General features: G+C 39.7%; 1 protein-coding gene across 1 annotated transcript in view; it reads left to right on the top strand.

Annotated features, from left to right (window-relative positions):
- The window catches only part of LOC109291401 (1-aminocyclopropane-1-carboxylate synthase-like protein 1), a 46,123-nt gene that overhangs the window by 11,359 nt on the left and 10,872 nt on the right, over positions 1–23,892 (top strand). The window contains exons 2-10 of the mRNA XM_019508415.1: positions 1,370–1,429; positions 2,879–2,949; positions 5,729–5,798; positions 6,946–7,012; positions 9,013–9,110; positions 10,657–10,734; positions 17,111–17,211; positions 18,836–18,922; positions 20,045–20,090. Of these exons, the coding sequence (XP_019363960.1) occupies positions 1,370–1,429; positions 2,879–2,949; positions 5,729–5,798; positions 6,946–7,012; positions 9,013–9,110; positions 10,657–10,734; positions 17,111–17,211; positions 18,836–18,922; positions 20,045–20,090 (678 nt within the window). The remainder of the gene's footprint in view (positions 1–1,369; positions 1,430–2,878; positions 2,950–5,728; positions 5,799–6,945; positions 7,013–9,012; positions 9,111–10,656; positions 10,735–17,110; positions 17,212–18,835; positions 18,923–20,044; positions 20,091–23,892) is intronic.

The following is a 23,892-nucleotide window of genomic DNA, read 5'->3' as shown; positions in this document are numbered from 1 at the left end:
CCCACCGCTGCCACCCACAAACTATGCCCCCCAAGTCTCAGGAGACACCAGTCACCCATGGGTGAGGAGGCTCACTGAGAGCCCCACAACAGCTGCACCACCATGACGAGGCACCCCCTGCCCACCCGGTGGCAGCAGTGGCACAGCCGTGCCCCCCACTGCTTCCAGGTGGGAAGGGAGCACCTCGCTGTGGTGGTGCATCCAGTGTGGGGCTCCTGGTAGTGGCATCAAGCCTCCTTGCTTTGCCACAGATGCCCTGGGGGGAGGGCAGCTGGGCAAGGAGCCTCAAGCCCACAGCAGGCAGCCCACATCTGCCTTGACCCCAGGTACAAATCCAGGGGGCATGTGCCCCTCATGCCTTCCTCCCCAGGAGTGCACACAGCAGCAGGGAGCCAGCCCCCACCCCACCCCTGCAAACAAGCTGCCTGTGGCTCCAACCTGCTTCCCTTCAGCTGGGTCCCACATTCTGGCCGCATGCACCAGCCCAGCTGTGTAGTGCCCACAGCCCTGCCCCACTCCCTCCTTTCCTGGCTCCCTCTCATGATGGAGCCATCAATCTGCTCCCCCACTGACTTAACTGGAGGGAGCTGTTCTCCACGCTGCCTGGCTACCATGTGCAACACCCTCCTCCCATTCCCCTAGCCCCAAGTAGCCCCTTGCAGGCTGGATCTCTGCCAGCCTGCATGGGGAGGCCTGCCAGCACCCTCTATTTTTCTCCTTTAAAAGAGAAAATCTGTGATTGGCTCTTTTTTTTTTAAAGCTGGACAGCCCTTTTTATAGGGCTATAGTGTGATTATTACTTCACATATGTGGCTGGTCTTATTTTGCATGTGTGGCGGGTGTAAATTTATTGCATTGTCCACCAGTCAGTTGCATAATATATGTCACATGTTTCAGGTATAAGATATAGCAGGGGCCCTAGTGTAATAACAAGGATCCTGATGAGTGAAAGGGGCAGGGGGAGCTCTGATTTTCCATGATAAAAAACACAAAATCAAAAGCTAATATTTATTGGTATTTAGAATTTATTTTATTATAGTGATTGAGGCACTGATGGCCTTCTAAATTGTTTTAAAATTGTAAATATATCAATAAAAATGTGTTCAAGTGATGCCTATAAATATATATATGTGGCGTTTCATTTTAATCACGGAAAAACGTGGATTTGGGGGTTTTTAATCAGAGAATTTGCCATTCCCCCCCTTTTCAGAAAATGTGCTTTTTTTTAAAAGTAAAGAAAACCAGGATCCCTTGTAAGGACAAGTGCATGTCCTTTCTTGTCAGGGTAACATAAAGACAAAGCTTGTTTTTTGGATTGTTTTTTTTTTCCTAACTGTGATCCTATTTAATCATTGCAATTTTATTCCAGGGCATTTTGAATTTGGGAACAAGTGAAAACAAATTGTGCTTTGATTTGATACAGGAGAGAGTAAGTGTTTCTGTGGGTATGATGACTTTTGGATCATGGGATTTTTGATAGCTCAGATAGTGGTGCAGACATAGTTAAATTATAACAGTGCAATGTTTGTTTTACAAATAAATAATTTAGTACAGAGTAAATAATGTTCATTTAACTATTTCTGTGCATTGAGAGTGCTGTTTATTTATTAGATTTCTATATGACAACTTGCAGAAACAACTGCATGTTGTACATCGTAGCTAGATGTTATGTTCAGATATATTTAGTGAAGTGCTATTAGCAAAGTAACATTACACAAAAAAACATATTTTTTCCCTAAGTTTCATTCACATTAGAAAAATGCATTCAACTTAAAATATTTAGATAGAAGTTATTTATACTTGTTGCATGCAACAATTTGGTGTGGATTTTTTTGGAAATTCTTGATTGCTTCATCAAATGGTTTGATTCTCTTTGCAGGTAGAGCTAAAACTCTTAGCTAGAATAGAAAACATTCTTTATGTTAGAGTTTAGGTATTCATTTTAAGCAAAACTAAAAATGTTTGTGTAATCTCATATAGAATGGTCCAGACATAAGACATCAGGCTGCGTTAAGAAAATACGACTGGGACAGGGACTTTTTTTTTTTTAAGGCACCTTGCTTAGTGAGAGAGTTAAGTTTTTAGTTTTTTTCTAAACCCCTAGTAACATTGCTAGCCAACATGCTTATTGGAGTGGAGATTGAACTTAATTATACTTTAATTTGCACACCATCTAAAATAAACTCCAGTTGTTATGCCAACTTTGCACTTGGCTCTGTCCACCCCCATGAAAATCAGTGAAGTTGTGCTGGCTGGTGTATCTGCGCGTCCAATTTATTCTGCAGAATCTATTATTGCATGAACCAAAAGGAGCATGCGTTACAGATGAATTGCCCATGCTACCAATTTTGAAAAAGCCTTTTTGTAATGAAAGAAGTGTGTGTTGTCTATCACTTCTCAGACTAGATGCATCTTTTAAGATGAATAAATCACCTCTATTGCTTCAGTGTTTTTCCCCCTGTAGTGGGTAAAATTACTGGCTCCTTCCCAGCTGAGAACACAGGTTAAACAAAGCTGACACAATTAGAAAAAATGCTGCCTCTTCAGCTAAATAACATAAAAAACACTGTGGAATTTTTGTATGTCTGAATAATTTTAGAAATTTTGAGAAAAAAATAAACATTGTGTTCAGGGTTTGTTTTGATGATCTACACAACTATGACAGTTCAGTCAAAAAGACCTTTTTCTCTTTTGTTTTTGATCACTAGCATCTTAACCTTGGTTGGAAAGACAGATGTGGCTTCTGGATCTCAAGATTTTCCATCTCCCTACTATTAGTAAATACATGTTATTTAACTGCATAGATTATGTGGTCCAGCAAACTAGAAGCTCACAGGCAAAAGCACACTGCTTAATTATGGCTCTCTTCTGTCAACAGCTTACAAGACCGGACATGAACTATGTAGAGCCTGACTTGTTGCAGTATTCTGATACACAAGGCATTAAAAGGTATGAAGTGAATAAGTGTCCACTTTTCACATTGTGGTACATGGCAGCTGGTATGGCGTAATATTTTTGGTAAACCAGAAGTAAATAGTTTTAATTCTAGTTGCTTGCTCCTTAGCTTTTTGCTTCCTACTGGCTATAAGAATTACTTTTTCCTTTCTTTTTTTATTTGTTTTATTTTCTGTCCATTGCCATTTGGATATAGACAGGAGAATATATTGTGTAAATCCCCCTATAGTTAGTAGTACCACATTTTCTTGCACATTACATGTCCCAGAATATAATATTCACCTTGTTTTTGAAAGGCAGAACAAAGAATAAAAGATCTTTCCAGGTGTGTCTACATGAGACCCTTTACTGCCCATTAGACTAATGCCCTCTACACATGCACAACAATTACTGCACACTACAGTATATTAGTCTAATGTGCTGTTTTCTATCTGTAGATAGAGGTGCTAGAAAGTGGCACATTAATTAATGAACAATACCACGAGTAGATGCTGACTGGGATTGAATCGCCACAGAGGGTGAGGAGAGCTATCCTGGCTGGTCATAGACCCATCCCAAAACGGTGCATTAATTAATGCAGTGTACCATATGTATAGATTCTGACTGGGAGCAAATTGGCATGGGGGGTGGAGAGAGCTATCCTGGTTGGGCATAGACCCATCCTGATCTCCACATGGCTGGCAGGCAACTGCCCAAACAGCTGGGACAGCTTCCTCTTCTCTTTCCCACCCCACTCCCTCCCCTGACATGAGGGACAGCCTGATCTCCCCACTGTGCTGGGACAGAGCTGCCCACTGAGCTGGGCCAGCTCTCCCCTGGAGCTCGGGGCTAAGTCCCTGTGCTCCCTGCCAGCCTGGGGTTGGCACCTAGGGTTGCCTGGAGCTCCCCCTGGCTGCTGCAAGGGGGTCAGAGCAGGGCAGAGCAGCCCTGGACTGCGCTGCTCCTGTTGGACTCGATTTGCTCCTAACGGGGATGCAAATAGTTTCATAGTTTCTAGGGTCGGAAGGGACCTGAGTAGATCATCTAGTCCGACCCCCTGCCATGGCAGGAAAGAGTACTGGGGTCAAACGACCCCAGCAAGGTGTATATCTAACCTCCTCTTAAAGACCCCCAAGGTAGGAGCCAGCACCACTTCTCTTGGAAGTTGGTTCCAGATCCTAGCTGCCCTGACCATGATGTAGACATGCACCAGGGAGCGCTTTAATTGCACATGTAGACATGCTGTTCTTGTAGTAAATAACTGAGCAGCAGCAGGTAGGGAGCACAGCATGTTCATTGTTCTGTTCCCTTTAGGTCCAGTGTAAATTTTACCTTCATTCTGGCCATAACTGGCCTAGAACATTCTTACCATATCTCTGACTTAGTATATGCACCATGATTTCAGCACCTTTTGGGGAGATGTGTGTGTTGTATGTGAGAAGATATGCTAATTATCAGAGTGGCTAACTCTTGGCTTTTGTGAACAGTGAAGGCAGAGCTATGCTCCAGAGACTGAAGACAAATATTGACCTCTTAGAAATCAGTGGGACTTCTGTCATTGATTTTATTATAAACAAAGGATGGATCTGTCTTTAGCTTTCTCTATTTACTAGAGATTTGGGTTTTCCGGAAAATTTTGAATGGGAAAATTTTACGGAAAATATTCCAATACCCTGAATAGAACTTGATCTGAGTTAGCATGTTTATTTAACTTATTTTTAGTAAACAAAACTAAAAAAGTACCCCCATGTTAATTTTATGTCCCAATAGCCACAAGTATTTGAACTGAAATATTTGATTAGGGAAAAAATTAAATACAGCACACTTAATGTGGTTTAAATGTTATTTTCAAACAAATTAAAAGCTTTATGTGGAAAGAAATGATTTTTATTGGAACACTTGTAAAAATGTAAAGACAATACACAATAATATGTACTTCCCTTACATTGTTTGTTTAAATTTAAGAAAAAAAACGAAGGCACTGAAAACTGTTGACACACTAATTTTAGCACACCCAAAGAACTGTGCATGATATGCCGTGCTTTGGTTTTGATTTGACCTGCACAGCCAGTTAGGTAAATTTATAACTTGATTTTTTATTTGGATTATTATATAAGTGTATTTACTGCCCTGTTTACAAATCAATAAAACATATATGTATTCTCTCACACACTTCCTAGGGATAATCACCTGAAAAACATTAATTACAACTTTGAAACTGCCAAGCTTGACTAATATTGTATTGGCATCCATTCATTATTACTAATGAATTTCATATAACAATGAATTTTTAGAAATGAAAAATTTCCCACTGAAAAATAAAGCACTGGAAATTTTTCCTCCCCACATCTCTGTTATTTACTCAGCTTCCACTATTTTTGGTGTGTACATTTTTTGAGTGTCTTCCCAAATCAGGCCCTAGCAGTAGATTAGGCATGTACATATATTTGAACTTTGTTTTAACTTTTTTATGCAGAAATCAGTTGATCCACAGTGATTTGAATGCTAGGAGGAAAGGTTTCAGCAAGATAGGCTGTCTAAAGCTATCTGAGTGGTGAAAGCTACAACTTCTGGCTGTCCATTTTGCCAACCCCCTTCAGAAAAAGATTAAACTTGCCCCTTTCTCAAAACATGTAGCATAACAAGACATCTGCAGAATCTTTAATCAGGAGTCGAACAAAAAATTGAATCTTTTTATGAGTAAGTGTACTGTACATTTTTCTGGTTCTTAATTTCTTACATGTACGTGTATTTTGACCTTTTTGATGCGAAGTGTCTTAATTCTCTATTTCAGCTTCAGAGAAGAAATCGCCAAATTTCTCACTGAATATGCCAGAGCTTCAAAAGCATTGAATCCAGAGCATGTAAGAAGAGTGCTTCATATGTGCATTTTGCTGTTCTATTTGTTAAAAACAAGCAAATCTGCACAGACATATCTTTACTACAGGATATTAAAGAGGGAGCACTGCTTAGAAGTCTTGCCACATTTAAAATGTTTTGAAAAAGCTATCAGTACTTTAAATTGGTTTCTCTCTCTCTCTTTTGTTCTGACTATGGTAGGAGTCAGCTGCGGTTCTTTGGCCCTGTACAGTAATTCCAGATGTTCCAAACCCATGAGGAAAACTCCAGGCAGAGGTTTTTAAAGGTTAGGGCCTTGGAGGCATCTGTTCTTACCTCCTGCACTGCTATGAAAAACTGTGCAGAAACTATGAAAGCAGAAGGGCAATAGCTATTATTTCAGCCTCAAGTCCATTACCCTGTTTCTAAATGTGGAATTGTAGTTAATATATTTGATGTATAACACAGTGAGTACTAACATTCTGCCAGTGGTCTTTTTGTAAACATCTCATTGACTACAGCTAAGAGAATAACAAGATATTGCTGACAGAGCCTGGAAGTGAATGAAGTACTTAACACTGTGGAGAACCATAATTAAGGCTTGTCTCTGGTTCTGTGTAATGAATGTGTAGCACTTTTGAAGTTTCCTCTGCCTTGCCTCTCCAGGTTCTGGAAGGTAGAAAGAGCTCTTTTTCTTCATCCACATCTGCCTCCCATTCCTCAGACTGTTGGGGAAGGGAGACAGCTGCATTGGCATTTTATGCCTTTTCAAACAATCATTCCAAATGGATAATAGTTAGGAGTCTTTTTCAAATGCTCAGTGCTCCCCCCTCTCTTCCCCATTGCAAGGCCTTACAAAGCTCTAAATTTCTTAACTAATAGAGAGAGATTCTTTTCTTGATTTATTTGCAAAATGTTTCAGACCATGAAACTGGAGTTTACAATGAACTGGATAAAAAGGTCTTAATTCCCTAACAGCTTAACTATTTTGGATATTGTGCACAATTTTTTGCAATATTCTGAATTTCAGCTATAATGATTTCTTTTTAGCAAAGTCCTACTAAAACCTGTTGTTGCAATCATGCTTGTTCTTTAATTTTTTTAAATATTGTTCAAACAGTATTATAAAAGTGTGGCAGTTCTGTTAATGAACTTCATGACTGCTTGTTTCAGATAATTGTTATGAGTGGCTGTTGTGCTGTCTTTGCTACCCTTTCAACTGTATTATGTGATCCTGGAGGTAAGTAACGCTTTCTTAATTGCAAAGCATTATTCATAGCAATGACTTCTAATATTATTGTGATCTAATATATGTGTACCCATCTTGGTTCAGACTAGATTAATAGAAAATTGAGGCCATCAGCTGTGTATCGCTTCTCGGCCTCTTGAAGGCTCAGATCAAGTATTGTTTCTTTGCTGCCCCCTGCTGCTGCTTGTACATATTGGAGACAGCAGCTAAACTTGTTGCTTGGGAAGACTGTCTCTCTCCGAGTCCTACAGAAAGAGTTTGTGGTGAAAGGAGAATAGGGATCTATGATCTGCAAGTGGAAAAAGCAGATTGCGGAGGTGAGGGAGAGTGGGAGGGGACTAGCAAGAGTAGGAACCCAGATAGAAGTGGAAGCCTGTGTGATTAGGGGGGAGGAAAGGCCCCAGAGAGGGGTAAGAGGTATCAAAGGGGTAAAAAGGGTGCCACTAGCAAAGGGGGTTGGGGTGTTATGCTAATGAGGGATGGCAGCAGAGAGTGAGCAGATGGGGAAAAGGGGTGCATCCTTGGGCAGGGATGGTATCGATATTTGACTACATCAGTAATTTAGCTGAAATTCCTTTATTCAATCCAATATGTCAACAGCAACCATACAGTTATTTTTAACAAAAGCTCCAAGCTACTGTAATAGTTATTAAATATATACTGGATGGCAATGCTACAGTGTTAAAGATTGCACCTGCACAACAGTTAAAATAATAAGCATGTGGTCAGAATACTTACAACTGGTTTAGCAAGGGCAAAATTCTAGCTGTCACATGTTGTTTGGCTTCATCAGATCCAGCTCACACTAGCAAAAAACTCTCTCTTGCTCTGTGGCTAGGAACAGATGTTACATGTCTGAATAATTAAAATTTGTCCTGGGACAAATATGATGTTTGTTTGTAACCTGTCTTACTCTCCTTGTTTTTTATTTTTAAATTATATTATCCATATTCTTAGATGTTTCCTTTCCAGAAACTAATCCAATCTGACACTTAAACTTCTGTTGATACCTATGTTGTTTTTCCCTGTTTCTACAATCCTGGTTTACTTTTAGTGTATTCTTGGTGGAGACAAGTGGTTTACATGTTATTGTCTACTTCTGTTTCCTCCTATGTTAACATATCCACAGTCATTCCCTTCCTTTGTTTAATGCTTAACAATCTCTACCCTGACAGGGTTAACATCTTAATTATCTTTGTCTATCTGTCCTTCTCTTTGTTTGAAACCTGGATTCCTGCAAATTTAGTCCATGCACCTAAGAATATAATCAAACAGTCCATCACCTGTAGCACAATGATATGAATTGTTCTTAATATGTCCCTACAGATGAGGAATAGAGTAGATCACGTAGGAAGGGAAAATGGGAATCAAGGAAACCCTGGCATTGGAGGAGAGTAGAGGAAGGATGGGAAGAAAGAAATGGGGCACAGTCTATTAAGAATGAGTATATCTTGCTAATGAAAAATGGTAAGATAACATCCCCTGCCATGGGGAAGGTGGAGAATGGTCCATGGAGCCTGGGAAATGCACACAGCAACTGAAATTCCAACACCAATCTGATGTAGATTCTTTATACCTTGTAATTTTTGTATAGGAAGCACTCATTCTGTTTCTGGCAAAATTATGTTTGATATCTGAAAGATCACCAATTTGGGCTATTTAGGATAAAGTCCAGAGTGGAGTTTCAGAGTCCTCCTTATAGGCCTCCAAGAGAGCACCCTGTTAGCTACAAAAAAGTAGCTAAGGTTCACACCAACTGTCTGTAGGTAAGTCACAGTAGGGCACTATAATAAAAAAATAGCAGATCAGCTCCTCTTCAATGTGCATAAATAGTTATCAGAACAGTTGCTGCACTGAAAATGTAAAGAAAAAACATCAGAGAAAGATTCAGTATATTGTACAGATTTCTTCAGGTTCAGTTTATTCATGTATAATGAGAATGCCTAATATTATCTGTGGTTGTGTGTGATTTGTTTTGTTTGCTTATTTAGATGGCTACCTTATTCCTACTCCATACTATGGCGGTATAAATTCCAAAACTCAACTGTATGGTGAAATACAACCTGTTCACGTTCCCCTGTTTAGTGAGGTAAAAACTTCTGTTTGTTAAAAACTGTATTAAATGCATGCGCACACATGTTCTTTAAAGCATTCAAATGACAAGGCAAACTCAGCAAAGAGACCGTAGATGAAAACAGATGTAGAGACTTCTTCTCTTCTAAAGCAAGTAGCTTCTTATCCAGCCTGCAGCCTGTTGATCAGATCATGTTATCAGCTTTGTGCTGTGGCAGGCTATGATGGACAGAACTACGTTTTGCAGAGTTAGCAGTCCATCACATTCACAAGCATTATGTTCGTGCTGTAAAAATTCTTACCCTAGCCCTGGATCTCTCAGGCTGTAAGATAGTGGTTCAGTCTCAGAAAGTGACAACAATTTGGAAAGAGGCAGTTAGCCATGTTAGTCTCAAGTCAGGTAAAAAGCAGGGAAAAGGTAGCATCTTAGGGACTAATCCTTTATATTTAAATTCCATTCTATTTAGAACCAGCCTCTGCTTTCTGCAGGTACATATACAGCATCTGACAAAGTAGGATACAAAAGCTTATGCCTCTGAGCCAGTTAGTCTCCAAGGTACTTCCCTACCCTGCCTTCTGCCTGAAGAAGTTGCAATGAAGATATGTTTCTTTACAAGTCAAAAACTTTGTTTTCAAAGCAGTGTTCTTAGTTTTGACTTCTGAGATGACCGTGGCTTTGTTGCTATCGTCTTGCTATTTTCCTTACTTGTGCCATTGTTGAAAATGTGTTCTGCCTCAGTGCACTCAGAACAAGTTAAGGCAGAAGGCAGGGCAGGGAGGCACCTTAGAGAGTGTAACTGGTTTAGAGAGCCACCAGTTTGTCAGATGTTATTGATGAACTTACAGAAAGGAGTTTAAAAGAAAGGGACAGGAGAGGGGGCACTATTGAAAGGGGAAAAATGGACAGATGAGATCAAAAGGGGTAAACAAGACATTTTAACAGCTTAAGAGTGCATCAGAGTAAACTGTTTACTACAGTTACTCTTTCTGGGTAAGAGTTAAAAAATTAAGATACTCTACAGAGAGCTAACGAGCAGTTAGGAATGATATAAACTCCTTTCCAGACTTCATAGTAAACAGTTTACTAGTGTCTCTTAAGATATTCACTGACTTGTTTACTCCCTGTGATCTAATCTACCAACCTGATCTACTCTGCCAACTTTTTGATCTGATCTACCAACTGTCTCAACAGTGAACTCTCTTCCATCTTTTATTTAAGCCCCTTTTTTCTACAAATCCATTCATAGCATCTAAATGCTCATATTTCTCTGAATCAGTCTCTAAGGTGCTGCCCTGCCCTTCTCTGCCTTCTGCTTGACTTCAGACTAATACAGCTAATTACCTCTGACAGCAGGGTAAAGTAAGGCAGACTGCAGGAACTAAATCCATGTACTGCTTTCTTCAAAATATTTCTGTAAATGCATATCAGGTCTAGTCTTCCTCCAAAGTTGCCTTCCACTTAGATTGGATAATGTTAGATACCGCTTCAACTACCACTATATTTCCAACAGCTAGGAGTTTTATTACCCTGAAGTCACCTCCTTTTTTGTTGTTGTATATAGGTGACTGATGAAGAAAGTCACCCTTTTCAGTTAAGAGTTGAAAAATTAGAAGCTGCCCTACAAAGAGCTAAAGAGCAGGTAGGAGAAATTCTATTAGCTCATCTCCAGATTTTTTTTCTAATTACAGTGTTCATCATTTGCTTTTTTACTATGCCTACAACTCTTTGGAAACTGAAATAATTCTAAATTTGATATGTAGCTGACATGGGTACAGTCCTGGCAACAAAAAAGAATTGAATTTGTCTGTATGAAGGGACAGTTTAACCAGGTACTGAAAAGATCCATTATGCAAGTTTTAGCTTCCCACTTGGTGGTCTTGAAGAAGCTTGGAGTACTGGGAAGGCATTACGTTCAGATCTTTAGAAGTGTGTTATTTGAGTGACCTATTCAATTAATAAAAAAAGCATTTTCAGATTCTCAAGGGAGGGGACCTTGCAGTGCCATCCATCCAAAAGGACTGACAACCATGTAATTTGCCATTGGCAATGAGAAGTTTGCAAAAATGGGAGGTCCTGAGGAGATTTTCAGGGCTCCTTGCAGATGGCAGTCTTGAGGATTTTGTCAAAAATACTGTTTTTCATTGGTCAATAAATTTATTATATGAATGTATTTAATTATAGCCATTCTTGTTTAAATAAATTTGATGTTAATCTCACAGTTTATCTTTATCCTTCTCTCTTTTGTTCTGTATTACTTCCTTATGGAAATATGTCTGTCATGTCATTGTCCATTACTATGGACATATGGCTATTAATTGACACTTATTTTGGCCACAGATGTACTGTGCATTTTTAAAATTATGTAGAAGAGGCTGGACTCTGGATTCTAAATATTTATAATTCACAACTCTGTGGGATTGTGAAGGCCTTCTTTACCCAGAACCCGGTTTTTCTGTTCTGCCAGCAGGCAGAGCAGATGATGCTTACTGGCACATGTTCCCAGTGGTGGTCCCATTGTTTTGAAATTGTATTGGCAAAGTCAACTAGAGCTATTTTTCATAATTAAAGTAGAGTTAAAACTAAACTTTGCCAAGGGGTAAAGAACACAATTGTTACAGGGAATAGAAGTGCAATTTTTTTTCATAATTCAGACAGCAGACGGTAGTAGAACTAGAAGATACTTATCAAGTTTATTTAAACCAGTAAGACATAATTATGCTATGTTACAACATAATTATGCAATCTGTTGAAAGTTGTTAACTTGACTTCTGTCACAGGAAACATTGCAGTATCTTTGCAGTGCTTCCAAGTTCTAATTTTTAAAATAGACAATAGTTAACTTACAAAAAAAAACAGAGTAAACTTAAATATCAGTTCTATTAGTATTAGACTAAATGTTTTTATAGTTACTTTTGTCAAGTCAATAACCAGCAAAGTCTCTTTCTTCAAAATTTCTAGTCTAACTTCTCCTGTATTAAACAGCCACTAGTGCATGATTATTTATTCAACATGATTATTTATTCAGAGGCCTGTGCTGCCATTCTAGTTGTGTTGAAGCTATCCTACATAAACTAGAAGAGTAGTTCAAGCATATCTGGGTGTAGGTTCCAGCAGCAAAATGAGTTATCAGTCACTGGATCCCAACAAAGCTATGTTAATTTCTCAGTGTTGCCTATTAGTAGGTTATGCTGAATTTAACAAACAGGCAAATGTGTCATGGGTAGTATCAAAATGTTTGTGTAAGCTTAAGAATTGTGAGGTACATTTAAGAGTTCTCTCATGCTAAGAGTTCTGAGAACATGACCTACTAATAAAACAATTTATGTAGTCATTAGCTTGTTACTATTACTAAAATAATATGGAATACTTGTATTTCAAATGACATTTCAAAGTTTAAAGAAACTCCCTAAATCTTGTGATGTTCCATTACAGGAAACCATATTTAAGAGGCTAATTTTAATTATTATCTGTCACTGTAGCGTCTTAGTAGCATCTTGAGTACAATTGTATACGTTTCTTGATCTTCCATTATAAACCTTTAAAGGTTTGAGTTTATACTGACTTCTTTTCAAACACTAAATACACTGTTTATAATTTCCTGCCACCTACACGTAGAAATTACTTTTCTAGTTTTGGACACTTTCAGGGTCTTAAAAGAACATTGTTTTGGAGGGTGAGAGGGGTTGATGGGATTTTTGAATTACATGGGTGGAATGTAATTTGAAGGAAGAGATGAATTTTTCCATTAGAATACATGATGGCAAGAACTGTTTTTTAACTTTTATATAGTTAAAACTGTAGGTTTGATCCAGACTTAATTGAAAGTTCTATAAAACTGTATCAGCAAAGTTGCTCTTGCACTTTTTAGCAATATTAAGCTCATCTTTAACTTTTGAAGTATCTCTGTTAGGCCTGTGCTAATAGGGAAATACTCAATTTGGATTTGGATTTGGCCAATTTAGAGGATAGTGATTTGGAGATTCAGATCACTGTCCTGAATCGATTCAGCTGAATCAGCTTCAGACGATTCGGCGCTGATTTGGAGAGAGTGGGTGATTCGGATCAGCCGGGGAGAGGCAGGTGCAGCTGGGCGGCTGCAGGTTCTCCTGTGGCTCCTCCGAATGTGCCTGCCTCTCCCTTGGGTGTGGGGAGCCATAGGAGAAACCCCCATGGCTGCCCTGCCCAGCCCCATCTCCCGCCTAGCCCCAGGACTTTAAAAAAAATAAAAAAAACCCGCACTCACCAGCTGCCAAAGCAGCTACTGGGGCCTCTGGGCACTAATGGCAGACCCCGCTGTGCAGCGCGGAGCAGTGAGAGGCAGCTGGGATCCCCACCCCCGCTTGGCACCCACGTGGCAGCTTCCCATGGCGCAGCGTGACTTGGCCAGGTGCTTCACACTGCCTGGGAGCTGGAGCTGGGCGCTGCCAGGCTCCGGCTGCAACATGGAGCTGCCCTAGCTCCCAGACAGCATGCAGTGCCTTGCACACGTGGGTGCCAGTCGAGGGTGGGGGGGTGGCGATTCCTGCTACCCCCTCCACTGCCTTGCGCTGCATGGTGGGGCTCTGCCATGAGCACCCAGAGGCCCCAATCACTGTACCTGTAGTTGGTGATTGTGGAGCTTTAAAAAAAAAAAAAAAAAAAAGCCCCACAATCACCGGCTCTGGCAGCTCATGGCAGAGCCTCCCCGTGCCACATGGGGCAGTGGGGATTGCCCCTCCCCCATTTGCCACCCACATGGCAGCTGCCCCATGGCACAGGTACAGCACAGCTCAGCAGAGCACTGCGCACTCTCTAGGAGCTGGGGCTGAGTGCTGCTGGGTTCTGGCTGACTGCTGGAGCTGCCCCAGCTCCCAGGCAGTGTGTAGCACCCTGACAAGCCATGCTGCACCTGCGCCATGGGGCAGCTTCCATGCAGGTGCCAAGTGGGAGTGGGGTTGATCCCCGCTGCCACCTGTGCTGCGCAGGGGAGCTCTGCCATGAGCCCTCAGAGGTCACTGATCACTGCTACTAGAGATGGTGGGTGTGGGGCTTTTTTTTTTTTTTTTAAGTGCCAGGAGGCTGAGCCAGACGGGAGATGGGGCCAAGGAGGACAGCCATGGGGGCTTCTCCCACGGCTCCTCCGGCTGTGCCTGCTTCTGCGCCGGCAGGAGGAGCCACAGGAGCTATGCCCTGCTGCTGCTTGCCTAGCCAGTGTGGGGTGGGCACAACGCAGGCGTGGCTCACTCTGGGTGGCAGCAGGGCATAGCCCCTGCTCCAAGCACTGCCGCACCCGCATCAGAGACGGGAGTGGGGGCTCTGCACTGGCGCCGCTTGCCAGCTGGCGTGGAAAACATGGGATGTAGGCATGGCAGCGCTGGGAGCTGGCTATGCCCTGCTGCCACTTGCCCCCTTCTGCCTGGAACAAGCTGTGCCTGCATCCTGCGTCCCCCCCACCCCCTTCCCTGAGTAACACGCCCTCCCCACCCCAGCTGTGCAACTTGTCCCAGTCCCAACCCCAACAGACTTACCAGCTGGAGGCAGCTGTCATCTTCAAATCGGCCAAATCTTTTTTGAAACTTTTTCTGAATTGATTCAGATGCTTCAAATCAATTCGGAGCTTTTACATGGTCTCCCTATTCGATTTGAATTCAGAGATTCAGTCCCCAAATTGGGTTGAATCTCCTCCAAATCAAATCGGCTACCAAAGCTTCGCACAGCCTTAATTTCTGTCTCATACTTGTACAACTGAAGTTATTTTCAAGGACAATGTTACTAACATCTCTTTTGGTATGTCCCTGTAAAAGCTTATTTAAATGGAGGAATAGACTATTGAAAAACAGTATCTCTGCAACAGTTCTCTTTGTGGATATTCTCATTCCTCACTAAGGGTTCCTTGTGGTTCTGTTAAGCTTTCATCAGCTTTAGAAATGGAGCATGCTAATCTACAAATAAGCACAGCATTGCTGAATAAGAGTATCCAAGAAGGTGGTCTTTTAGAATGGTTGTTGTGCAGAACGTTAACATCCTGCTTTATTTTGCTATGAATACCCCATAAAGACAAGCCCTAAACTACCAACCCAACAGTTTATTTTTCACTTGGTTCATAACCACAATAAAGTTAATGTGATTATGTTAAATTAAGGGGAGAGCAGAGCCCAGACTTCCCATACAATGAAAATACATGTATGTCTTTTTGTTTAACCTTTCTTCTTATTTGTGATAGAAGTCCTGCATAGTTTTGCATTTCAAGTAATTGCTCTGTCTTTTAAGGGGGCAAGATAAGTGTTGAAAAGTCATCCAATGATTAAGTTCTCTACAAAAATAGCTCATCATCATTCACATTGGTTAGAGTGGCAATTCTTCATGTTGATGCAGTGATTGAACAGAGAAATCTGTTTTTCCTGTTATCATTACACAATTTGCTAGTATTCAATGCAGGATTTGTCAAAGAAAAATATGATTCAAGGTTTTAGGAGGGACAATAGAAAATACCATTTTTACTCAAATATAAGATGGTTCCAAATATAAGACAACCCCAATAATTAGATTTTATGGCAGGCTGAGAGATGGGTAAACTTTTTGGGGCCCCATTTGGTGATGTTTGCCAGGCATTTCAGCCTGGTGAAGAAATGGGACTCACTAGAAATGGAAATGAAAAGTACAGCTCAGCTGTGAGTGAAGAGAACACTGAAATATATTCAGTGGAGTGGCTTATCATGACTTGAAAAAGAGTCAATGCTGAGGGGAGTTGAGTGCATTGGGCAGTAGCATAGATCAGATGCGGTGCACTAACCTATCCTTTTGGTGGGTTTCCATCAGCATTTTTTGGCACCAGGGGAGGGTGTCGGAATTAGCTCCAGACTCTCTGAGTGTCAGCCTGGTATTGCATTACCTCCAGGCTTGGTGCCAGTTACCTCCTGGGGGAGCAACTGCCCATTTGTTTTAAGGGCCACAAAAAAGGGTTCCCATCATTGTTTGGGCCAGATGGACCATATGTTTTGTAGTCATGCTCAGTGTTGGCTACATTTAATCAACTTCATAAGTGGCTTCCCTTACTGAAAATGTGCTGCTTTTGGCAGCAATTTAATGCTAGACCGTGTATTTTATGAGGTTTGCTCATGTGGAAATGTAAGATGAGGAGCTTTTTTCTCCATGTTGATTGGTGAGGGAAGGGAGCCACATCTTGTATTCAGGTAAATGTGGTAGATGACTCTGGAGTGTCCCACTACACTTAAAATGTTATGTAATATGATTTATAGTAGCATGCTTGTTTTGTGTAATTACACTTTTTGATTATGCAGGGTTTTATCCTTTACACAGGAGAGTACTTACAGTCTATTTATACTAAGAAGAAAAAAGAAATTAATTTCTTAAAGGGATTCTAATTCAAATCTATTTTTTCTCCCTGGTCATTCAGTGCAGTTTGTATATAATAATAATTTAAGCTGGCATTTGTTTTCACTTTCCTAAATGCTTCCTAAGATGGCAGGAGATAATATTTTTTTAAACCTCTCCTACGTAGGATTCTCTTAGAATTTTATTTCCATTTTTTTTTCCTTTAAAAAAGAAATAGGAAAAAAACACTTCTCAATGGGTTGGTATAAATGAAGGTCCACATTCTACTTTATATTGGTCATTGTGTAAGCTTAGTTATCCTACTAGACTAAAAAATCATTCTAAAAGTTTGCCAGTGTAACACAGTAGAATTTGGTCCATTCTGCATTGTAATCCTGCCTATGAATATTCATCTTTTTATTGAATTATGACTAATTTTGATTTACGTTTGCCAACAAGCCAGTATATGTGTTTGCTGATATATTAAGTGGAAATGTTGGGTAAACTAGTAAATAAGTCATGTTGCTGAAACTTCATTCTGTTTTTAAAGGCTTATTAATGAAAGATCATGTATGTTCAGATGCAGTCAATAACTTTTTGTTAGTTATCTTTCTGTTGAAGGGTTAGCAATTTTATAGCCTCTCTAGTCCTTTGTTTGACGTCATGTTGGCGTCTCCGACTATCAGTTTTTCTTTTTTCAGGGCATCCGAGTCAGAGCATTAATCCTGATCAACCCTCACAATCCATTAGGGGACATTTACCCAGCACAGTTACTGAAAGAATGTCTAGAGTTTGCGCACAGGTTTGAGTCCTAGCGCTATTTGTTTGGGATTTAATTTTCCATGATGCAATATGCTAGTTTTGAAAACCAACTTTGGTAATCTCCTGTTTGTCCCATTTGGTGTATGTTCCACTGGGAGGGGGTTCCTTTATAGAGTTTATCTCACAGTTATCCTTTGCATGTGGCCTTTCTGGGAAATAAAGATGATACTTCTGAACGAATAACTGTGGTGAGAATTGGCTTTATGTGCAGTTTAACACAGATAAAGCTTTCTTGTTTACATAATTTTTTATTAACCTGTCCTTTAATGCATGTGTCAGAAAAATAAAACTGGTGATTACCAAAGTCTTTAGCAGCAAGAGTGTATAGTATGGATAGAACTTTCATTTGAACAGTTGATCCTCAAATTGGCATTGTGGAAAAAAGACATTCAATTGGCTGGTGACGGATCCAATTGTTTAGGTACCCTTTGTAGTTTGGGATGTATATTCCAGTTACTCTTCTTCAAAGAAAGACATCCTCCAAACAGTCTCTTCCCCCTTTCATCTTTACTTGTCAATTTAGGCCCTAATAATCTCCTAAACTAAAGCCTGTAGGTACTGATAGGAAAAAAGCATTTGCAACATGTAGACTCCTTGTTAAATATTTAAGCTTAACTTAATGTATTTAATTGGAAGGTCTACTGCACTAGAAACAAGAATCTCAGAAATTGGCCATAAGCCAATTGCTGTTTCACAAAAAATATTTTGGGGTTTTGGGTTTTTTTTTCTTTTGGAACAAGAATGTTTGTTTTTATCATACAGCACCCATATTTGGGTGACTTCTCCATAAAAATAATTATGGCAGTTGGAATAGTTCTTGGAACTTCTCAGATGTTAGTAGTGAAGGCTGCAAATGTTTGTTTTTCTAGCAGAATCGACAGGTCTCTAGTTGGCAAAATAATATTTTAGAGGAAAACAGTTAATAAAATAAAAATTACTTAAATTTTCAAACCAAGAATTGTGTTCTGAAACTGGATTTTCTTTTAAAAGTATAGAAACAAACTACAAAAAACTGAGGTTCTACTCATTTGAAATACCTGCACTTCTTGGGTATTGAAAGGCACTCTGCCATGGATTTCACTTCTGAAAATATCCAAGGCTTGCTGGTATCAAGTAAAATAGCACAACTTGCTGTGTCATGTGGCTTTCACAATGGGGATTTAATAGAAGATATCTCAAGTGCATGGCAAGTCTTAATGATCTAACTGCACTCATTTTGTGTTGTCTTGCAATAAGTTTTGCAGGGTAGAGGGGAACACTGTATCTTGCCATGCTTGTTTTAATTTTAAATAGTGGGTTGGGAGGATTACTTCTGTTTTTTGGAGGCATTCTTAGCATGTACTAGGATTTCAGACTGCAGTTTTTCTGCTGGGAAACATGATATGCAAATGGATATTAGTAGTGTGCAAGTGCTTAAACTGAAATTTGTAATCTTATATAAGAATTGGTTTTGGTAAAATGTCTCTGGGGTGAGTATAATGGCGTAAATAGGTAGGTTTATAGGTGCTTTGCAATGGTGAGAATCATGCTAATAAGCACATGGAAATGCATTAAAGCTTTGAATTTTAAATAATTTAACAAATCTTTTATCTTTCTGTACATAGATATGAATTGCATGTAATAATGGATGAAATATACATGCTGTCTGTTTATGATGATATCACCTTCACCAGTGTTCTAAGCTTAGACTGGTAAGTAGGGATGATTTTTTTGTAATACCAGTAGTTTGAATAGGGATGCTCATGGCTTAGGCAGGGGGTTGGACCAGATGACTTCTGGAGGTCCCTTCCAGCCCTACTTCTCTATGATTCTATGAACTGGAACGTGTACCATATGTTCAGACTGCTGACATTAGCAGTCTCATTTTTATATGCAGGCCTCTGGTTATATACAATGGTGTTTTATCGTGAAGGTAGAGCTCTTGTATACTACTTGCAGATGAGCAGTGAGAAAATTGGGAGTGGGTTTTTCTGTAGCTGTCTGACACAGCCTGAAGTTAAAGCATTTAGTATAACATTTATAAAGTAGACAAGTCTTAACAAATTATTTTATCATATCTCCATCTTACATAGGATGGAAGGTTTTTCTTAAGTGTTTGTCTAGGGCAAGTGGTAGAAGTGTACCTACATATTTGGTACCTGCTAAATAATATGTGCTTTCACAAAAAGTACAGTTTGGTTAACCCAGCATTCTTCATTAAATGGTAATTCTCTGAGCCTGTCCACTAGTTAGGACAAAAATGTAGCCAACTGTTTATGGTACTATAAGAGACACATTCTGCACCACAGAATGAAGTCAGTAAAGGATTTTGACCTGTGCAGATTCATTGAGGTTGTTTATAAGCTTTTATCCCTCAACTCTGTCCTCAGGCTGCAGCAACTGTTAGCGAAGGCCTGTGCTAAGGGACAGATATACACAGTACTCAGCTCTGCATTTGTGTCCACTGATTATTCATCAGGATCTAGCTCAGTAGAACCACACCATATAAGAATATAAACCAAAATTCCCTTCATTCCTTCCATAATCTAATACCTGCTTTATGCAGTATGAGAGAGACAAAAACCTTGTGAATTTTTTGAGCCATGTACCACAACATTTTTTGTTTATTGCTTTGGATTTGCTTCCCGATGAATAGAGTATCTCAGCTGAATGTGTGTTCTAGCTTTAATCATTCTGATACTTATAAATGATTGTAGTCTTTTTCTACAAATGTTTCAATTTGAAAATCACTTATTCTAGTTAGTCTGAGAGAAATTGTGATGCTGATCTTCAAAGGTGCAATTATAGGTGTGAAACTTTTTTCCCCCCTCCAGTTTACCAGATCCAGAACGGACACACTTTATGTGGGGCTTTAGCAAGGTAGGTCAAAATTGTTGTGTCTGCCTTTTTTCAGGGGGATATTTTTCCATAAAATAACTTGGAATGTTATGATGCAATATGCATCATTGATGTGTATATTGCGCTTACTTAATAACTTCAAAATACATTTATAGAGCTTATTGCCTTGCGGTCTACTTTAACACTTTCTGGACTGTTGCCATTATTTTGTTCACACAGATTACATGCTGCCAGTTTGAAGTAACAAGACAGTTTTACCAACTTAGTGACAAAATAACAGAAAGCTTTATAAAATATTCTGCTTATAGAAGAAACAACTAGAAATGAATGTTGTAGAGCACTTGGAAGTTAACCATTTTTATAATTTTTCCCATCTCAAATTTAAAAACTGCTTTTTGTTTTCTACCTCCTCTTGCCTACTAAAACAAGGAAGCTGAGTTTGGGTCAGAAATAATAGCATGCTTTTACAAACAAAGCGTGGGACAATGAACTGGGGACACCCAAGATGTTATCCTTCTGCAGCCTCTGTTTTGCAGGGTAACTGGTTCAAGTAGCCTGACCTCTCAGTCGTCCCCATCTCAAGTATCTGTCACTTTCTACAGTTGGGTATTTTAGCTTAATATGTATACTGCTTCAGAAATGGTGTTCTAAAGCTTTCTATTTTTACAATTCCTAAGTTAATAACTCCTGTGGGCTTGCTAACTCTTCCCACTTAGTATCTGCTAATTATTTTTGACTAACTCTTCCCACTTAGTGTCTGCTAATTATTTTTGCCTTTTATATTCTTCCTGAATCTGAAGTTCATGAACATTGTAACCATAAAAGTGATAAAGTTTTGCTGAGCCCTTAAATGGTTCTGATTAGTTTCAGTATTTCACATGCAAAATCTCTGCATGTTATTTGTGGAAAGGTACCTCTAATATGTAATTTGAAAAGTATTTTGGGAATCATAGAATTATAGAAAATTAGGGCTGGGAGAGAACTCAGGAGGCCATCTAGTCCAACCCCCTGCTTAAAGCAGGACCATTCCAAACTATGTCATCCCTCCCTCATGCCCCAGTCAGCCCCTCTGCAGTACATTGAGCTGGGTATAGCAGCCCCAGGCCTGCAAGCTGACCCCCAGTGCCCTCCCATTCAGAGCTGCTCTACCCAGGTTCCATGTGCTGCACCTAAATAAACTGTGAAGCTTATTGCTCTGGAGTCAGTTGCTCCTGGGCAAATGTTCAAATGATGCACCTGGGAGCAACTGATTCTGGAGCAGTAAGCTCTGCAGTTTATTCAGGCACTGTAATTGCACATGTAAATTGTGGTTTTTTGTGAGCAAGAATCCCTTGTGTTTACCTCAAGTAGCAAACTAAAACCAGGAATTGCGCTATGTTTATGGGGACACTTCTAGCCCAGTTGCTATATCTGTCCATGTTGGCTGATTTTATTCCAGCTTTAATGTGTATATATTATTTTGACCCAGTCCTGCAAAACATTGAACATCCTTAAATCTTATTGATTTAGAAGTCAAAGATGCCTGATGTCTAGCAGAATTAGGTACCAGCTGGTTTTATCCCACTAGAATAATTTTACTCTTTGGGCTGGAAGAACTAAACATGTTCTGCATCTTGTATTAACAAACCTTTCCTTTCTTGAAAATATTGTTACATTGAAAAAGCCAGTTCCATGAGCATTTTAGAATGTGTGAAGGGGGTGTGCAATGTGTGTAATGTCTCGCACCCATTAACTCCCATCCCTTCTGATCTTCCCTGCCACACATTTACATTTCCACAGACCTGCATTTTCCAGACTGGCTTAGGCTTCTATTGCACCCAGGAGAGTACAGAAAACACCAGCAGACTCTCCCTGTGCCTGAAGAAGGGTGTTTGTTGCCCAAAGCCTGTAAAGAACAGTTTTTCCAACTATTTAGTTGGTCTAATAAAAGATATCACATTTACCCAGACAACCTTGTTTGCCTAGAATGCATAGAAGTATTTAAATACCAGATTTTACAGCCTTCAAAGAAAAAAAATGTACTTTCCTTTCTGATATATCTCAAGGAAAGATCCACTATGTGAAGATGATGTTTGGCTACTGGTACTAGACCTAAAGTACATAGCATTAAAAGACTTTTCTTGGGGAACAGTAAAGGCACTTGTTTAATGAGCAGAAATCAGAAAATGACGACATTGAAGTTGCACTATAAACTGAACTCTGTCCTCTTGTCTCTTCATAATCTTCAATTCCATACATTCTTGTCTTCCTGCGATCTTGGACTAGATTTATACTATGACAACTGGAACATGAACCTCTTGGTTCAGATACAGATGTTAAAAAGTACAAAACTTCTTAATATTTTTTAAACTCCATATTTTGTGTGTATGTAATTGCTATCTAATTACTTGATAAGAATACCATATTTTGTGACAAACAACATACACCTTTCCCCAAAATATTGGGTTGCATGTTTTAAGTGGGGAAAGCTGATTTTTCTGACCAGGACAGATGCACTCTGCTTTGATTCCTGCTCCACAGTGCAGCAGCTGTTGCATTATTATTCAGGCAACTGAGGGAGTCAGTTGACTGAATGGCCCATTGTTTTTCACTCAAGAAATGTTAACAATAGTCTCTCCTTTTTAATGGTCTTAATTGTCCATTAATCAAGCTAACCTTTGGGCTATTTTGCTGTTTGATAGTTTATGCTGGTTTATCCTAGAATATCCTACTTTATCCTCTCCTCCTTTTTTACAGGCTTGGAGACTCTAGCCTTTTTCAAAATCATAGATTATGGAGACCATTATTTAGCAGCAATTAGGGATTAAGCTTTAGTTAAGCAGGAAAGGGAAGGTGAGACAGTTTCTGTCTCTTTATGCAGTCATAATTCTAGAAAAATCTTTTTTTCCCTTCATTCTCTCTTTCAAAAACAAAGTGCATGTTGTATATGAGAAAATATGGTATAACAAAAGTTAAAACTCAGGCATGCATTCAAGTCATACAATGATCATAAAATGCCATAACGGTTTCATATTCAGTCCTTTCACTGATGAAGCAGCAAGGAATCTGTTCTGTGGGATATTCTGTCAAGGTTTTCTTGTTAGGCTCAGTAGGGTGAACCTTTGTCCTGTTGAGTTGTATCATATTACCAGCTGTATGACAAGATTTATTTGAAATTTTCTTGTGGGTGGATTGTATCTGTTGGTGGGAATGTTTTTGGTTTGTGTTGTACGCAAAGAGCCATTTCTTTAAACTTATTAGTCTCAGCAAAGTGCCACTGGAACTATTGATTACTGGTATGTATATTTTGGTGTAAAATTTCCATCCAAAATTCCTTGGTTTTGATCCTCTGTTTGGGGGACACTTGGGTTCATAACCTGATAATATTTAACACAAAGAAGGTAACTGTTTGTCATATCAATGGAATAACTATCATTGCCATCTTTCAAGTGGGAAATTTGAGGCATAAGCAGGATGCTCATTGCCTAAGGATTCCTGAACTGGGGGTAGTACCCTCCACACACAGATCCCCAGGACTGCCTAGTTAAGTATTTAACAATTTACATTAGTAAATGTCTGTTAAGCAAATCAGAAAGGATTCAGATAGGCAGAACTTCGGTGTATGAGATCATCCACTTCAGTGAAAGATTTGAAAATTTCAAACTCTATTGTACTCACCAATTACCTGACTCTCCTAGATCAGAGCTGTCCAATTTCTGAGTAGCCAGGAACCTCAGGGCCTCTTGATGTACAAGCCACACACTACAGCACAGCGCCATCTAGCAGGACACCCTGCCTCCCCTCTCCCCCCCCTACACCCCCCCCCCCCCCCCCCCCCCCCCCC

The sequence above is a fragment of the Gavialis gangeticus genome, unplaced genomic scaffold, assembly GCF_001723915.1.
Source record: "Gavialis gangeticus isolate Ggan-Ray unplaced genomic scaffold, GavGan_comp1, whole genome shotgun sequence".
NCBI classification, from domain to species: domain Eukaryota; kingdom Metazoa; phylum Chordata; order Crocodylia; family Gavialidae; genus Gavialis; species Gavialis gangeticus.
The sequence above is the reverse complement of the archived record's forward strand: the minus strand, read 5'-3'. Positions and strand labels throughout refer to the sequence as shown.